We start from the raw sequence: 19,787 nt of genomic DNA, 5'->3' as shown, positions 1-19,787 counted from the left end.
TGGCAGACTACTCCCTTCAGTCACCTTACTGTAGAACCAGGGTCACTCTTTATAACTTCAGGCCCTCAGGTCAACCCACCTGAGGCCACATGGCAGCTCGTTCCAGGCAAGGCAGCCTGCCTCCAGCCTGGGTGGTGCAATCCACTCCCGGGAAAGACACTGAACCCATGTGCTCTCAGAATATAAATACCGCTCCCAGCATTCAATGGGACTGCTTTCTCCTGCAACTGGCCAGGATTGTATCCATATTCATGGTGTGCATTTGCCTAGCCTGTACCCATGTTCTGGAAGGCTCTCATAGCTTCCTGAAGGCAGGCAAAACTCAGACCAACTTCAACAGCACCAGAGCAGCATGACCTAACTAACCAATCTCAGCACTCTGTTAAGCAGAATACCACACTGAATATACCTGCTAGCCTCTCTTGGTAAGCAGAGAAACACAGCTATGCTTAACCTAACTATACACATCCCAGCACCTAACTAGGAGGGTGTATAAGTTTACAATACTTTTTGGACAGTTTGCTTTTAACCTTCAACTCTTTTGTCTTTCAAACAGGTGGTGATGCAAAGTTGCTGGTGATGCTCTGTATTTCTCCTTGTCAGAAATTCACAACTGAAACCCTGCAGACACTGGGATTTGGAACACGTGCCTGTCAAGTATCCAGAGATCCTGCAAAGAAGAAACATTGAATTAAAAAATACTCTCCTAATATTCTCCTGTTATTGTGTCTTTAGTTATGATCACATAAATAATGCCTACTAAGGAGCTATTTATTAAACAATGGACAGCAGACTTCTTGGAAGATTTTTTTTCTCACTTTGCCCCTTGCTTACCCCACCTTTTTTTTAGAACGGTATCTGTGCAGCCTTTAGTAATCACGTTTTGTACATTCCCAAAGTTTCTTAAATTAAAGGACTGTGTTAGGTATAAAACATGTCCGTATTTAACACTGCTTTGTTACAGATTAGCATTGCTACTTCACATTAGCCAATACAGGCTAATGTTACATGGGTACATAGTTAGGTTGTAAAAATACACAAGACCAACTAGTTCAACCAAACAGAAAAAATACTAATGGAGTAAATTGAAAACCTCCATATACAAAATTCTATACCCACAGTTGATCCAGAGGAAGTGAAAAAAAGCCCCATAAAGCTAACAGGCTTATCCACTTTTCCATTAACGATCACCTCATGTCATGCAGGACATTGAATCTCATTTCTTCTCTGAACTGGACCTTCTCCGGAGTGATTAACTAGGTGCTTACCTACGGTCCCTTCTGGCGGAATGTCAGACATTACTTAAAGTCACCTCATTTGAAAAAACTTGCTTCGATAGGAAGCCGCTTTCTCTCTCATTTCTACGCCCGACTACTACTCAACTTCGATGCTGCAACAGAGCTCCCCTCTCTACAACAGTGGGAATGTGATCTTCACACCTCCTTTAACACATGCCCAGTGAGAATGGATCCTTTGTGCATGAGCCATCTTTGTTGAGCAGACATCAGGAAGGAGGATATAAACTTCACACACGGTGTTACAGAACTCCAGCTAAACTACACCAAATGTTCTCCTAATATTTGCTGGCACTGTTGGGAATCTGAAGGAACTCTCATACATATCTTCTGGGAGTGCCCAAAACTGTTTTTTGGGATGAAGTAGAAAAACGATTCAAACCCCCACAGGAGTGTCCCTCCACAAAAGCCCGGCTGCATACCTTTTAAATGACACCCCATTATCTAACAAGAAATGAAAACATTCTCTACCTAAATATTATTTCACGGCAGCCAGGGCCTGTATACTGGCATTGTGGACAAGTACAAGTTCCCCCACAATAGCCCACTGGTGGGTGAGAGTTGCTGAAATCCAGTGGGAGAACAGAACAAATTTTGAAAGATTTGTACCCACTCTTTCTTTTATAGGGACCAGACTCTACTTGCTTCTCAATTTTAATTTGCTCTCCTGTTCTCTGATACACCAGGCAATCAGGGTTATAGACTTTGTGGTTGGAAGCATCTGAGAGGGACACAGTTGCTATTCCTTATCCTCCCTTCTATCTCCCCATCCTTCCCACTCCCCAGATTCCTCCACCCCTTCCCAATATATATATTTTCTCCCCTTCGCCCCAACTCTCCTAACCCTATCCTCAACTCTCACCTCTGCTTACTACCTTTTTCTGTGTTTTAACCACTTGAGCTCCAGAAGATTTTACCCCCCCCTTCATGACCAGGCCATTTTTTGCTATTCGGCACTGTGTTGCTTTAACTGGTGATTGCGCAGTCATGCAACACTGTACCCAAAGCAAAATTTATAGCATTTTTTTCACACAAATAGAGCTTTCTTTTGGTACGAATTGATCACCCCTTTTTTTATTTTTGTGCTATATATGAAAAAAGACTGAAAAATGATTAAAAAAAGTTTACCTTCTGCTGTAAAACAGATCCCCAAAAAAATGTAAAAAAATCAAATTTCTTCATAAATTTAGCTAAAAATCTCAACAAGTGTATATTGATTGGTTTGTGTGAAAGCTATAGTACCTAAAAACTATAGCATATATACTGTAATTTTTATTTTTTTATACTACTAATGGTGACAATCAGGGACTTATAATGGGACTGGAATATTGCTGTAGGCAATCTTACACTAACTGATGCTAGGGGAAACTGACATCCCCAGTGACACTGATAATACTATACACTGTCACTGTACTAATGACACTGGCTGGTAACGGGTGAACATCTAGGGCAGCCTTTCTCAACCTTTTCAAAGCAGAGGAACCCTTAACACAACTTTCCAGTCTCAGGGAACGCCTGCTAAAATGACTTTATCTGCAATTCATGATACATTAGTGTGATAATCAGAAGTAAGAATGCTCCTTACACTTGTAGTCATTGGGAAGAATTACCCCTTTACAGATTGTGAAAAAGATAAATGGTGTCAGTGGGAACTTTCCTGAGAAGAAAAAATTGCTCAGTGTTCAAGAAACCCCTGGAAACCTCTGGAGGAACCATAGGGTTCCACGGTACCCTGGTTAAGAAACCCTGATCTGGGGCAATTAAGTGGTTAAATAAGTGCCTAACTGTGTAATGTGTGTATAGTGTGCTGCTTTTACTAGCCGATCTCTTAGGTTTTCTTGCCTGCAAGTAGGTATGAGAAACTGACAGATCACTCCCTTGGTTCAGAGCTCTGTGTTGTTTACCAACACAAGAGCTCTGGGCTGTGATTGCACACAGCCGATCAGCAGTTCCTGGCCATGAATCATTGCATACAGCAGGAGCTGGGCAGGGGTGTGCTCACCCTAAACACAGAAGTAGGCGGCAATGTACCAATGCTTTGCTTGGCCTACAGCTGCCACTCGCTGTACAGTGCGGATGGGCAGTCAGCAAGTGGTTAAACACTATAACGTGTGTTGTCATTTCGTGAAAAAAGAACAAAATGTGGTGGAATTTGATATTTTTTTTTTTTATTAATTTACAGCAGCTCTTTGATGGGTCATACAGCCTACTGCATTTAACGAGACATACGTTGTCTGGCCTATTATTTTCCTGTATACATATGTCCTGAAATAAAAGGATTTTTTTCTCTTCTACTGGCTGGTAAATTCTCTAGACATTGCTACCTGATATTGTAATATGTGCTGGCTGTTTGTGCTTTATTTTGTTGAATTCCATGATTAAAACATTTTTTTTGGTAAAAAAAAACATATCAAGCATGGTCGAATTTTTTTGCAGCAGGGCAAAATAAATTTCTGATTCCCTACTTGGTGCCCCCAGTAGGAAGCCGATTCCCATGGAGGCATTCATACGGCTTGCTCCTGAATCCTGCTGCATCCATTAACACAGATAGTGGGACTCAGCCCTGCCCCCCTGCTCCCTCGTTGCTGGAGTTGATTGACAGGAGCGGGAGCCAATGGATCTGCCCAGTAAGGAGGGAAAAAGCCAGGAGACCCGCCGCTCTCCTGCATGGTGCTGGATCTCCATGGGGCAGGTAAGGGGATGAGGGGGCCAGGTTGTAAATCAGTAGGTTTTTTTACCTTAATGCATAGAATACATTAAGGTAAAAGAAAATCTTGAGGCTTTAGAACCACTTTAAGGAGGGTAAGCTCCCTCCAGACACACCTGCCCTTAATCTATCCATTATTATATACAGTTGTGTTCAAAATAATAGCAGTCAGACATCACTAACCTGATCAATCACGGTTTTTGGTAGAAATTATATTTCTACATGGCAAAAAATTTACTAGCAGGTGTAGTAGAGTAATAGAAATCCAACAGACCCAACAGTCATGACATGCATGCTGCTGATTCTGTGTAATTGAATCACTAATTGAAAGGGGCATGTTCAAAATAATAGCAGTGTGGAGTTCTATTAGTGAGGTCATTCATTCTTTGAAAAACAGGTGGCAATTATTGCCCTTATTTAAGGGAGGAAGGCAGCAAATGTTGTACATGCTGGTTACAGTGCATTTCTCTCTGAAATTCTGAGGAAAATGGGTCGTTCCAGACACTGTTCAGAACAGCGTACTTTGATTAAAAATTTGATTGGAGAGTGGAAAACATATAAAGAAGGGCAGAAAATGATAGCCTGCTCAGCTAAAATGATCGCAAATGCTTTAAAATGGCAACCAAAACCTGAAAGACGTGGAAGAAAGCGAAAAACTACCATTCGAATGGATAGAAGAATAGCCAAAATGGCAAGGACTCAGCCAACAATCAGCTCCAGGAAGATCAAAGAAGGTCTAAAGTTATCTGTGAGTACTGTTACAATTAGAAGACGCCTATGTGAAGCCAAGCTATCTGCAAGAAGCCCCCGCAAAAGTCCCACTGTTGAAAAAAAGACGTGCTGAAGAGGTTACAATTTGCCAAAGAGCACATTGATTGGCCTAAAGAGAAATGGCGCAACATTTTGTGGACTGATGAAAGTAAGATTGTTCTATTTGGGTCTAGTGGCCGGAGACAGTTTGGCAGACGACCCCCAAACACTGAATTCAAGCCACAGTACACTGTGAAGACCATGAAGCATGGTTGCGCAAGCATCACGATATGGGGATGTTTCTCATACTATGGTGTCGGGCCTATTTATCGCATACCAGGGATCATGGATCAGTTTGAATACATCAGAATACTTGAAGAGGTCATGCTGCCTTATGCTGAAGAGGAAATGCCCTTGAAATGGGTGTTCCAACAAGACAACGACCCCAAACACACCAGTAAACGTGCAACATCTTGGTTCCAGACCAACAAGATTGACGTTATGGAGTGGCCAGCCCAATCCCCGGATCTTAATCCAATAGAAAACTTGTGGGGTGACATCAAAAATGCAGTTTCTGAGGCAAAACCAAGAAATAGAGAACTGGAATGTAGTCCAATCATCCTGGGCTGGAATACCTGTTCACAGGTGCCAGAAGTTGGTTGACTCCATGCAACAGAGATGTACAGCAGTTCTCAGAAACAGTGCTTATACAACTAGATATTAATTAAGTGATTCAAAGGAAAGCAAAATCTTCAAACATTTTTCAGTTTGTATTCTTCTTTACAAATGCAAACATTCACTATATAAACACTGCTATTTTATTTTTTTTTTTTTTTTAACAGTCTAATATTCACTTTTCTTCAATATTTTTTAGAGGAACAACACAAATTTGATATATTTTTCTTCATGTTTTGATTTGGAATATAATGTGTAGTGTTCCCAATGCATTTGTGTGAATGGAAATAAAAGCTTTAACAAGGAGTTTGAGCTTTATTCACTTTTTTCAACACGCTGCTATTATTTTGAACACAACTGTATGTGCTTCCACTAAGGAGACTCTGATATTTATAGAGTTAGGACTGCAGTATACGGATGTGGAATGTGGGAACTGCAGCTTACGCATAATATTTGCAAATGTGTGCAAACAAAGCCCTCTGTTTTAACGATCGTTTGAGAGGGTCAATTTAGTTGTTTTGTAGGCTGGCTGGTAAGTGTGCCGGGAAATCTTTTGTTTGTTTGTCACATATAGTTAAAGCCTCCCTGCTACCTTTTGTTTGTTGTTTTTAAAATGTTCTGTTGTTTAGCATCATCTCTACTGTAACATACTTATTATTATACAGGACTTATATAGTGCCAACAGGTTGCTTTAAAATATAAAGGGGGACCGTACAGTCACAATACAATCAAAACAAGAGGATTAAGAGGGCCCTACTCATAAGAGCAGGGTGGGGTGGGGCAAGTGGTACAAAAGGTTATAACTGGGGGGAGATGGGCTGATGGAAGTGATAAATGTCTATTCGGAGGCATGATAGGCCTCCCTGAAGAGATGAGTTTTTAGGGTTCGCCTAAAGGCAGCCAAAGTAGGAGATAGCTGGACATACTGAGGTAGAGAGTTCCAGAGGATGGGAGAGGCTCTGACGAAGTCCTAGAGACGAGCATGGGAGAAGGAGACAAGGGAGCTTGAGAACAGGAGATCATGAGAGAAGCGGAGAGGATGGTTTGAATGATATTTGGAGAAAAGATTGGTGCTGTAACTCAGGGCAGAGTTGTGAATAGCTTTATATGTTGTTGTTAGTACTTTGAATTGAATTCGCTAGGCAATCAGAAGCCAGTGGAGGGATTGGCAGAGAGGGATGGCAGACACTGAGTGGTTGGTAAGGTGGATGAGTCTGGCAGCAGCATTCATGATAGACTGAAGAGGGGATAGCCTACGGAGAGATAGACCTATGAGAAGGGAGTTGCAATAGACAAGGTAGAGTTAACAGGGGAATGAATGAGCAGTTTAAAAGGGGCGAATTTAAGAGATGTAACGGAGGTGAAGTCTACAAGCTTTTGACAGCGAATGGATTTGGGGCTGAAAGGACAGGACAGAGTCTAGGATTACACCTAGCACCCTTGCTTGAGGGGAGGGACTGATAGTTGTAATATTGATCTTGATGGAAAAGTCATGGAGGAGGGCACGAGGGGGAGGGAATATTATCAGCTTGGTTTTAGAGAGATGTAGTTTAAGGAAGTGGTGCCACATCCATGCTATGTCAGTTAGTAATGCAAGATGAGGCTGAAGGACTGAGGTGAGGAATAGAGAGATAGATTTAGGTGTCATTGCCATAGAGGTGGTATTTGAAGCCATTATCAGGTTATCAGGTGACCAAGAGAGGAAGCGTAGATAAAGAAGAGAAGGGGTCCAAGAACAGAGCCTTGGGGGATCCCTACAGAAAGAGGAGGTATAGAGGAGGAGACAGAGTTATAGGTAACACTGAAGGAGTGCTGTGACAGGTGGAGGAGAACCAGAATAGAGCTGAATCTCAGAGGCCAAGGCAGTGGAGTTTATTGAGAAGGAGCAGATGGTCAACAGTATCAAAGGCGCAGAGAGGTCTAGTAGTAAGAGTATGCAGTAGTGGCCATTAGTGGCCATTGGTTTTAGCAGCTAGTAAATGGTTAGTGAGTTTTAGTAGGGCAGTTTCTGTAGCGTGTGAAAACCTTATAAAACATGTTTAACTGTGGATAGCCAAAAATTGTGACAATTTGTAAAATCCTGCAGGCAGGGACATAGATTACACACTGCTTTCATTTTTGTTACATAAACTGTATCATATAATATGTAAGGATAACTCTACAAGCGACTATTTCTGCATGTTACAACAGTGCCCTCTTGTGAAAAAAAAAAAAGTATTTTTCTATTTCTCAGAATAGTTTATTACTTTAAACCCTTGTTGCATTAACAGAGACTTAATGAAATAAGATATTGTTTGGATTCTTTTACTTGCAACTTTTAAATAGTTTATGCTGTGTGAATGGGATCATGTAACAAAGTAGGTGCTATCTCAATTTCACTTTCAAGGTGGAAAAAACTCTTGGCCTCCTGCGCATGAAGTTTAAAAACAGGAGTTCAGCGGGTTTTGTTTTGCCTGTAAAAGCACCTCTATTTTAGCCTATGTGGCCAGGCATTTACAGGCACGTTTGGACAGTAACATTTATAGGCAGAAACAAAATGCACCAGAGTAGCTTTTGAAAAGAAAAAATACTTGTACACATACATAAATGTTCACCCATGTGGGTAATTGTATTACAATGGGCAGAATACATTAATATTCTTGTCTGGGAAAATGCGATTTACACTCAAATACGCACATTCATACTGCAATATTAGATGATTTTTCTGCCAAATTCAGCAGAAAAATGCTGCTTATTTTCATAAGCTCCTGTGTACGAGGCCTTAAAGTGCAACTTTCCCTCCTTTTACTAAAAAAAAAAAAAAAATCACAGCAGCACACAGCGCTACATGCTAAGATGAAATCAACTTGCCTTCATAATTAACCACTTGCACTCTCGAACATTTACCCCCTTCCTGACCAGGCCATTTCTGCTATACCACACTGTGTTACTTTAATGACAACGGTGTGCTCGTGAAACACTGTACCATAATGCAATATATATAATTTTTTCACACAAATAGAGCTTTCTTTTGGTGGTATTTGATCATCACTGGGTTTTTTATTTGTTAATATATACATGAAACAAAGACTGAATATTTTAAAAAAATATATATTTTTTTACTTTCTGCTAAAACATGTCCAATAAAAAAAAAATTAAAATCTAATTTGTTCATAAGTTTAGGCCAAAAAGTACTCTGCTACATATTTTTGGTACAAAAAAATCCCAATAAGTGTATATTGACTGGTTTGTGCGAAAGGTATAGCATCTACAAATTGTGGTATATATACTGGAATTTTTATTTATTTATTTTTATACTGCTAATGGCGGCGATCAGTGACTTATTGCGGGATTGTGATAGTACGACGGTCAATCTGACACTGACACTTTGTGGGAACCAGTGACACTAATACAGTGATCATTGCTAATAATATACACTGACACTGTACTAATGACACTGGCGGGGAAGGGGTTAACATCTAGGAGCAATCAAAGGGTTAAGTGTATGCCTAACAGTGCTTTGTGTGTGTACAGGATGGTGATGAGCTGGTTTTTATTCCCTCTGTAGTTCAGAAGGCAGGCTCTGTGAAATGTGTGACACAGCAGCGCCTACTCACAGGGCATAGTGAATTTGTGTCAAGATTCAAAGTAATAAAATGTGTGAAGATCTTCATAAAGTAAGTTTACAAACGTCGAGATTAATAGGAGTAGGCTAGAAATCATTTAAATACAATGTGGAAATTTGTTGAAACTTTTAAACTACCATTCAACTCCAAAAAAGTGCTGCACAAGCCAATGGTGCTTATAAGTGTGCCCTTGTGTAAATCCTGCACCACATATGTGTACAAAATAAAACATGCTTGATATCTTAATGGTGGAACAAAATATTATAACCAACCAAAGGAAGTATTAAATGACATAATAATAATGTTCTTGTAGAAAACTGCAGAACATTTCTTCACATGCTCCAAAGTGTTTAAAAGTGCAATATCCGCAAATACATAATAGAAAGCGTGCTCCCAATCTCCATGTGCCTCTACCTGTCAACTTTCAAGTTAGGTCAAAATCAGCCTTCCCAATATTATGGGTTATAATATTTCACTCTTCATCAACAGACAGCTCAAGGTCTCCTGTCAGCAGCTCAATGGTTCACATACAAACTAATATGATGAAGGAGAAATAAAAGATCTCTCATGGTGTAGTAGCCCCATGGATATCAATTTATTAATGTATAAGACATGATAATACTCACAAACATAATGCACTAACACCAGTGCACAGGGATAATCACCCATTTCATTAAAAGACAAGTTGCCCTGTAAGGATGGGTTTTGATAGTTTAAGCTTCATTGGTTTAAGCAGCACTTTTTTGGTATTGTGTAATTTTGATGTGGAAACACCTGACAGTCGCTAGCAGCAACACTTCATAAAAAATAAAAATTTGCAGTTTTTTTTTCTTGCACGTAATATTCATATTTTTCATTTGGGGTTATATACAATTCAACTACAGTTTGTATATGCTGAACACAGATCCTGTTGGGAATGCTGACTGTGACTTTAAACCAGCTGCTATTAGGCTTTAAACAAACTTCAGGAAGTGCAGAAGCCCCATAGCAGCCTGTTTATAGTGGCAACCAACACTCCCATTTAGGATCTGTGTTCAACATTTACAAACTGGAACTGAATGGTAATTTAAAAGCTTTAAAGTGTTACTAAACCCAGGCCCCTGCATTCACTATATCTGGTCTCCCACAGTACACAGAATATGTAAAGGCAATTATTTTAGTAAATATATACTGCTAAATACCTTTTCTCATCAGCAGTTAGAACAGTCTTGTGACTTCTATCAGTGTCCAGCAGAGCACTGGTTAAAGCTTGTAGGAGGAGTTTTCATTCTGCTCTAGGAGAATGCAGAACCCCTGATCTCTGTCTGGACAATGTTGATTGGCTGATTGGTGATCACATGCACTCTCCCAAGCAAGAAAAAAAAACTCTCTAGCAATAAACACTAAACTGAGCATGTGCAGAGTGACTCCACATGATATGCACGGTTTAATTGGGCAACTATGTGGCAAATGAGATTTAATGTTGATAAATGTAAGGTTATGCACTTGGGGGCTAAGAATATGCATGCATCATACATAGTAGGGGGAGTACAACTGGAGGAATCAATGGTGGAGAAGGATCTGGGAGTTCTGGTAGATCACAAGCTTAATAATGGCATGCAATGCCAAGCTGCAGCTTCTAAAGTGAGCAAAATCCTCTCTTGTATTAAAAGAGGTATAGACTCCAGAGAGAGAGATATCATATTACCCCTGTACAAATCATTAGTAAGAACTCATCTGGAATATGCAGTTCAGTTTTGGGCACCAATTCATAAAAAGAACATTGGGGAACTTGAGAAAGTACAGAGAAGGGCAACTAAACTGATAGGAGGCATGGAGGAGCTCAGCTATGAGGAAAGATTAGAGGAACTGAATGTATTCTCTCTTGAGAAGAGCAGATTAAGGGGGGATATGATCAACATGTATAAATACATCAGTGGTTCATACAGTGAACTTGGTGTAGATTTATTCACCCTGAGGTCATCACAGAGGACATGGGGGCACTCTTCACGTCTGGAGGAAAAGACATTTAATCTCCAAACACGGAAAGGTTTCTTCACAGTGAGAGCTGTGAATATGTGGAATAGTTTCCCTCAAGAATTGGTTTTGGCCAGCTCAGTGGATTGCTTCAAAAAAGGCCTGGATTCTTTCTTAGATACACAGAATATAACTGCATACTAACATTTATAGGTAAAGTTGATCCAGGGAATATCGGATTGCCTCTCGGGGGATCAGGAAGGATTTTTTTTCCCCAGCAGGTGCAAATTGGATCATACTTTCCTGGGGTTTTTTTTGCCTTCCTCTGGATGGTTGAACTGGATAGACTTTTGTCTTTTTTCAGCCCGACTATGTCTTATCAGGAGAAAAGAGGGGGACACTGGAATAAGGGGAGGATCAGAGAAGTCAGGATTACACAATCCAGAGGATTAACCCCCTAGATTCCACAGTGAGTATAACAAGCTTTCTGAAAGCTTAGCAAATGATTTGTCAAAGCTTGCTGTTCACACTGCTTTTATACAAGCTGAAGCCAGTGTGAAACAGGCCTTGGTTCACCGTTTCATCTTTCGTCTTTTGCCATTCGTGTCCCATTGGCAAACTGCTTTTCACTTTTTAGTTATATATAACAGAAAGTAAGATGAAATCTTTCCAATGTAAGGAAGATCCCCTTTTAAAATATATTGAGCAAACATACATAATTGGACTTTAAACAGGCCTTACTATATCAGTTCAGTTAATTATGATTCCTTGAACACCATGAAAGAACTTTTGGGGAATTGCTGAGAAATGCGTGAATGTTTTATGGCAGTGACCATTTGGTAGCATGTGTCAAGGGTTATAGTGTACCTGGCTTTGTTAAATTTAGCATGACATCCAATCTTTGACAATCTGTACAGATTAGTTATGCTGGCAAGCTTTTCTGATTTCTGTAAATATTTTTGGCCAATTTTGTTTGCTACACTATATAAATACCTCTGTTACAAAACATCTGGGTTTAGGATTATAACTTTTTTTTTTTTTGTTAATGGTTGAACTAGATGGACTTTTGTCTTTTTTCAGCCAGACTATGTAACTACATTATGTATTGGGCACTCTTCTAATGAAGGAGAATGTTTCACGTGTGTCAAACTTTCTTGTTTTACACCATTAGGCAAGTCTGGGCTGAATTTGGCAAAATTAGAAAGTTACCAGAACAGAACTACATATTGGAAAATTTCCCCTCTTCCGGTGACAATTAAAAATATTGGATTTTCTACCACTTGCAGTTCCAGAAACAATGGCCACCAGGAAAAATGTTGGCGGTGACTGTCACCAGTGGGTAATCGCACTAACAATAAAAAAAGTTTTTCTTTTTTATACTGTTTAACATCCTATGATCTACCTTTTACAGTGCAAAAATCCAGGGACATATTTGAACACTCTTGGTAGCAGGGGCAGACTGACCATTCGGTCATTGTCCGAGGTCAGTGGGGGCCCCATGACATGACCCTGGTACCTTTCCTAGGCTTTTTGATAGGCTTTTTTAGGTGTGGTTTTAGTGTGGGTGAGGACACAGGGGCCCCATGATCCCCTATTGCCTGGGGGCCCCATGAGTTGTCAGTCTGCCCTTGCTTGGTAGTGAACATTTGTGGCATAGCACAGTGATTAATATATGGGCCAACTTAGATACTGGATGCTTTAAAGTGGGGGTCAGCAAGTCAACGATTGCAATCAACTGGTCGACCATGGGGAGCCAACAACTCGATAGTGACCACGGCTCTGGCTCCCCCTAGCCTTGGCCTCTCTCATGTTACCTGTAGTGGAGAGAAGGAGGCAGCATAGGCTGGATGGAGGTCGGGAGCTGCTCAGTGATTGGTTGCTAGGCAATTAATCTCCAGCCTGGTTTTATGAAATCTGGCAGGCCCAGTCCTGCCTTCCACCTAGCACTGTGCTGTCTCGGCTCTACTTACGATGGCAGGTTGAAAGTGCTACCTGTGTGTGATGTGAAGAGGACAGAGAAGAAACTGCGGGGGGGGGGGCAGAAGAGACACTGTGGGGGGGGGGGCAGGAGACTCTATGGGAGAGGGAGGCAGAGGAGACACCGTGGGGGGGGGGAACACAGGAGACACCGTGGGAGAGGGGGAGGCAGAGGAGACACCGTGGATGAGGGGGAGGCAGAGGAGACACCGTGGATGAGGCGGAGGCAGAGGAGACACCGTGGATGAGGCGGAGGCAGAGGAGACACCGTGGATGAGGCGGAGGCAGAGGAGACACCGTGGGTGAGGGGGAGGCCGAGGAAACACTGTGGGAGGGGGAGGCAGAGGACACTATAGAGGGAGGGGTTGATTCTGATGAGAAAAGGACATAGGACACTACTTTGGGGGATGGGGAAGCAGAGGACACTGCTATGGGGAATTGTGGAGGACACCACTCAGTGGGCGGGGGGTTGATGTGAGGGGGGATGTGGTGTTAAGGGGGCAGAGGGTACTGCTTTAGGGGGGGTACAGGACAATACTGTGGGGGCAGGGGGACAAAAGACACTACGAGGGAGTTGATGTGGAGGGGGCAGAGGACACAACACTGGGGGGGATACAGGACAGTACTGTGGGAGGAGGGGGGCAGCGGACACTGCAGAAGGGGGGGTGATGATTTTGAATGATTTTGTTTTCCAGGCATTGCCTAGTAACATCCCCCCACCCCAGGGATCTTTGCTTTACTCCATGTTGTCCAGGTAGATCTCAGCCTCTGAAAGGTTGCCTACCCCTGCTGCACACAGGCAAGGTCTGTGCTTCTCTGCTCAGTTATTTAAACCTAAGCTGCGATGTGATCCTGTGGCCAGGCAACCTGATGCTTGGCATTGGGTTACCCTTGTGATAAGCTTCTAGCCCAGGTGCATACAGGAGCACAGTCTGTCTCGAGTGGGCCCTGCAGAGTGTGGGAAATGGGGCTGTGCTGTCACCACCAGCAGTGTTGCACTCATTCATGGGAAGTGTGTAGCCTGCATGTGTTGAATCCACACGCACGCACAGCAGGTGATCCAGTTACGTGGAGCCCAGCACATAGATGGTGTGTGGTAGCAGGATCTACATCGTACACGTCAAGGTCATAGGATGGTGGCTGGCTGGGGAAGCTCTTCTCCCTACACATCAGTGATATGGAATTTGGGGCAAAGCAGGGGGAGTGTGGTGGGGATAATTGGGGATAGAGTGGCCCATAGCATACTAAATCGCAAGGGAGAATAAGTGCTCCACATGCCAAAGTCACTGTTTTCTAAAATCATCACTAGAATGCACTGTAGAACAAAAATGTCTTTAGAGTAGTCATCGTGTACTGTACTTTGAGGTTGATTTACTTAACCACTTGCCTACCCCCCCCCCCCCCCCGGCCAATATTCATCTTTCAGCGCTGTTGCACTTTGAATGACAATTGCATGGTCATGCAACACTGTACACAAACTACAATTTTATCATTTTTTTAACACATATAGAAGCTTTCTTTTGGCGGTATTTAGTCACCACTGGAGAAACAAACGAAGACCAAAAATTAACAAAAACAATGCTGTTTATAAATAAGTTATTTTTCTCTTTCACTGATGAGGCTGCACTAATGGGCACTGACAGGCATCACTGATGTGCGCAATAGCCAGCACTGATGGAGCTACACTGATGATCTCTCTCCTCTTTGGAATGCCACTTACCAGCTCTCCTCTCACACTGTCAGCATAAGGAAAGGACTGCCAATAACCGGCATTTCCTATTTACACTGTCATTGGACACTGCTGATCACATGGGAAAAAGCTGCTCTGGTTGGTCCTTCACCTGGATCTGTGATTAGTTGTGTCCAAAGGACAGAGCGATCACAGATCGCGCCCGGTACGCACCCCAGAGAGTGTGCAGGGGGGGTGGTTCTGGGTGGATATCCATAGGCACCCTCCCAGAACTAGCCAACCATGCTGTAGCCATCTTTTGGCTATAGCGCAGTCAGGAACTGGTAAACTAGAGAGTGCAAAATCTGGTGCAATTGTGCATAGTAGTCAGTCAATCAGCTTCTAATTTCAGCTTGTTCAATTAAGCTTTTACGATAAAACCTGGAAGTTGGTTGGTTTTCTATGCAGAGTTGCACCAGATTTAGCATTTTCCAATTTTAGTAAATCACCCAATGCTTGTCAATAGCTAGACTTTGTATACATGAATCAAAGCATGACGACCGTACTCCTTTCGATGTGCAATCTCAGTAATAGATGGGTGCTAGCAGATGGCATCGCGTAAAACAATGAGACATCACCAGCACTCCACTACAAAGATACAGTGGCTTGAAAAAGTATTCATGACATTTTCCAAATTTTGCCATGTTACAACCAAAAACAAATGCATTTTTTGGGGATTTTATGGGATAGACCAACACAAAGTGGCACATAATTGTGAAGTGGAAGGAAAATGATAAATGGTTTTCAGGACTGCCATAAATGTATGGCTAGAATGTAACTAAAGGGCTTTGATTTTCATTTTGTTTGACTGCCCACTGTTCCCAGCCAGATTCAAGTATAAATCTGTGTATCAATCTTACTCAAATTTGTACTAAACCTTTAAAACCATTAAAAAGAGAAGGTTGCAATTCAGTACTGAATTACACACAGTATTTTTTTTCTGCTCCTAAACCCAGACTCTGACCTTTTTTCCAGTATATTTTAGTGCAAATACACTGCTTGAAAACACATCAAATCTCAATGGGGAAAAATATTATGCTGGATATCTATACTGATGTAATGTGTTAGGAAAGTAAGGATGCCCCATCGTTTGATGGAAATGAAAACTATCAACATACAGAGGACTGAATTTAAAGATACCTCCAGAACCAAAGTGAAAAAATTATGCAGCAGAATAGTCCATGTTGCTGAAATGACATTGCAGCAACTCCAGGAGGAACCCAGGACCCACTGCACTAGCATAAGGTCTGACCATGGGTCTAAGGATTTCATCCCGATACTTAATGGCAGTCAGGGTGGTATTGTCCAGCCTGTAGAGGTCTGTGCATCTCTGCATGGATATGCCTCCCCAGACCATCACTGACCCACCACCAAAACGATCATGCTGAACGATGTTACAGGCAACATAACGTTCTCCATGGCTTCTCCAGACCCATTCATGTCTGTCTTGTGCTCCGGGTGAACCTGCTCTCACCTGTGAAAAGCACAAGGCACCAGTGGAGGACCTGCCTATTCTGGTGTTCAATGGCAAATGCCAATCAAGCTCTATGGTGCCAAGCAGTGAGCACAGGGCCCACTAGAGGATGTTGGGCCCTCAGGCCACCCTCATGAAGTCTGTCTCCGATTGTTTGATCAGAGACATTCACACCAGTGCCCTGCTGGAGGTCATTTTGTAGGGCTCTGGCAATGCTCACCCTGTTCCTGCTTGTACAAAGGAGCAGATACCAGTCCTGCTGATGTGTTGAGGACCTTCTATGGCCCTGTCCAGCTCTCCTAGAGTAACTGCCTGTCTCATGGAATCTCCTCCATGCTCCTGAGACTGTGCCGGGAGACACAGCAAACCTTCTGGCAATGGCACATATTGATGTGCCATCCTGGAGGAGTTGGACTGCCTGTGCAACCTCTGAAGGGTCCAGGTATCGCCTCATGCTGCCAGTAGTGACACTGATCCTAGCCAAATGCAAAACCAGTGAATAACAGTCAGAAAAGATGAGTAGGGAAAAAAATGTCAGCGGCCTCCACCCGTAAAGCCAATCCTGTTTTGGGGCTTATCTTACTGTTGCCCATCTAGTGCACCTCTTGTTAATTTCATAAACACTAAAGCAGCTGAAACTGATTAACAACCTCCTCTGCTACTTAACTGACCAGATCAATATCCCAGGAGTTTAACTGACATAATGCTATATTCTGCTCAAAAAAATAAAAGAACGCTTTTTAATCAGTGTAGTTTGAGCTCAGGATGGTAAACAGTTCTGCTTTACACAAGCCCATGTTAGTGAAATGGGCCCTGTGATGCAAAATTCAAAATAAGCAGCAGGCTACCATAGATTGTCGTATATAAGAGGTCTGAAACAAAACCATGATAAAGGCATTGAACCATGAACTAAAGAATCCAATCCTTGCTAGGTAATGATAATTCAATTTTCCGCAAAACACTTGCATGCACATTTGTCTTTTCTGCACAAAATTATGCAGAATGTATTGGCACTGAAACCTACATGTAGGAAAATTAAAACAAAGTTTTACAGGAAATTATCAGATTTTCCCAACTCTGCATAGAAACATGTTCAAAGCTAATGTTTATTCTGTTCTTTATACAGTATGCAATGTGATCTGTAATAAAGTACAGATTTTTAAAAAAGAAAGCATAAGAATAATTCTAGGAGTGGCCAATATTTATAAAATTTTACAGGAATATGTTAGGAACATAAAATAGTAACAATGATTTGAGTAATCAGAATAAGGGTGCATAAAAAATTACTACTCTGAAAAAAAACTGATGGTTCTGCTGGGTTATTTCACGGTTTCTTTTTTTAGAAATTATTGGAACACTTAAAGTGGAGTTCCACTACAAAAACTGTATCTGCTGACTTTTAAAATACAGACATTTACCTGTCCCACGTCCTCTGCACGGTTGGTTTCACCAATGTCTTCTCTCCCCGGCACCATCATCTTCAGTGCTGTGACGGCTTGCGGCTTCACTATGGGGAGGGAGGGGGAAGGACAACATACGCTTTACGCTTCCAGTCCCTTATGCGATCGCACGGAAGTGGGTACCTGCCAAAATCCCCCCCCCCCCGCTCCCCAAAGGTGCCAATCCTTAATGGGGAGTGGGGATAGAGCCTTAAAGCGGAACGTCCCCTTTTGGGTGGAACTCCGGTTTAACACCTTCCCACTGGGCCTATAGCAGAATGACGCTCCTTCTTGTGACTGGGTGCCATATGATGTCTTGTCAAAAGGAGCAGCTCACGCAGCATGCTGTCCCCAGCTATGGACACAGCCGATGACATATTACTACACCGGCCCATTGCCAGTGTCCTGTGACCAATCACAGCAGATCACATGTCAATTGTATACAATGGATGGCTTCGTGTCACGCCATCCATTGTATACAATTGTGTTGTTAGCTGTGATTGGTCAAAGAAGTCACATGGTAGAGACAGGGCCAATCACAGCCCATCTGTATCATGTGGTGAGCTTTGCTCAATCACAGCTAATCACAACAAAAGACTGAATTAATCAGTTTCATTAGGCAACAATGATTGCAAATATCAATGAAATACATTGGTATTAGCAATCATAATGTGTAAAAAGAAAAAAAAAAATCCTGATCACTTGCCCAGAGTAGTTCAATGTTACTATGGTAATGTTGTATTGCTTTGGTCACAATGTGTTGAAAAAAAATTGTAAAAAAAAGAAAAAAATAATTAGTAAAAAAATTAAAAAATTAAAAAAAACATTAGTATTTTTATTTATTGTACATACTGTCACCAGTGTCCCTGATCACTGCCACACCAATTATATAATAACACTGTACTGGACTGGTGATATGTAAAAAAAATTAAAAACATTTTAGATTTTTTTTTTAATTTGTACATTTTCCAAAGAATTGTAACAAAAAATCACAACCTCCATAAAACTCACCATGCCTCTTACTAAATACCCTGGACTGTCTATTTTCCAAAAATGGGTAATTTGGGGGGTATTTGTACTATCCTGACCTTTTTAGGCCTTAAAAAATTAGATGGGCCAGCAGTACATCAGGATTGATCGATCGGCAGATATATACCATGGTTTGTGGACTCTATAGCTTTCCTATAGACTAAATAATATACACTAATTTGGGGTAGTTTCAACAAAGAAATGTAGCAGAATACATTTTGACCTAAATTTAGGAAGAAACAATATTTATTTGCAAAATTTTATAACAGAAATGAAGAAAATATGTTTTTTATTTTCAAAAACTAAAAAAATGCAGTGATGATTAAATACCACCAAATGAAAGCTTTGTGTGAAAAAAATATAACATTTTTTTATGGGTACAGTGTTGCATGACCGCACAATTGTCAAAGTGCGACAACACTGAAAGATGAAAATTGGCCTGGGCAGGAAGGGGGAAAAAGTGCCTGGTATTGAAGTGGTTAAGCAAAATAAAAAAAATTGTCAAGATTCCTAACAATGCTTTTAATTTGTTACAAAATTATTTTCATAGAAAGGAATCAAACATTGGTTGATACATTGGTTGATAAAAAGATCAGTTGTGTCAGTGGGAACTTATCTATCTGTAAGAAGGTAATTCTTCCCAATGAGCACAAATGTAAGGAGCAATATTTTCCACTGACCAAACGTATCATGAGTTGTACATATAGCAACTTTTAGCAAGGGTTCCCTGAGACCAGAAAATTACACAGGTTCCTCTGTGTTAAAAAAAGGTTGAGAAAGACTGGTTTATACCAGTGTATTTCAACTTAAACATAATCAATTTGTAATATGCAGCAATAGTTGAGCAATTCTTTGTTTTTATTAATTCATCATAGATGCATAATTGGAAATTGAATATAATTTCTGTCAAGGCACAACTCAGTTTGTTTTACTAACATTTCATATTCCAAAGCTATGACTACACAGTGTTAAATATTATCCATTTTGTTAAACATGGGCAAATATTCTCATCAAAAGAGCCGCAGTTTAAGATTACACTATGCTTTACACTCTGCTCAAGTGTGAATGCAGGCTAATTATTTTGTCATTTTTGGGGATGTAATAGAACCGACCCAGACTGCACTTGAATACTTCCGTTAGAATACCGCTTC

General features: G+C 41.3%; 1 protein-coding gene across 1 annotated transcript in view; it reads left to right on the top strand.

Moving 5' to 3' along the window:
- KIF25 (kinesin family member 25) overlaps positions 1 to 935 on the top strand; it is a 74,601-nt gene extending 73,666 nt beyond the window's left edge. The window contains exon 15 of the mRNA XM_089668558.1: positions 557 to 935. Coding sequence (XP_089524684.1) covers positions 557 to 690 — 134 coding nt within the window. The 3' untranslated portion in view covers positions 691 to 935. The remainder of the gene's footprint in view (positions 1 to 556) is intronic.
- Positions 936 to 19,787: the final 18,852 nt, after the last annotated feature.

Source organism: Staurois parvus, unplaced genomic scaffold, assembly GCF_062004578.1.
Source record: "Staurois parvus isolate SC_StPar_1 unplaced genomic scaffold, SC_StPar_1.0 ptg000059l, whole genome shotgun sequence".
NCBI classification, from domain to species: domain Eukaryota; kingdom Metazoa; phylum Chordata; class Amphibia; order Anura; family Ranidae; genus Staurois; species Staurois parvus.
The sequence above is the reverse complement of the archived record's forward strand: the minus strand, read 5'-3'. Positions and strand labels throughout refer to the sequence as shown.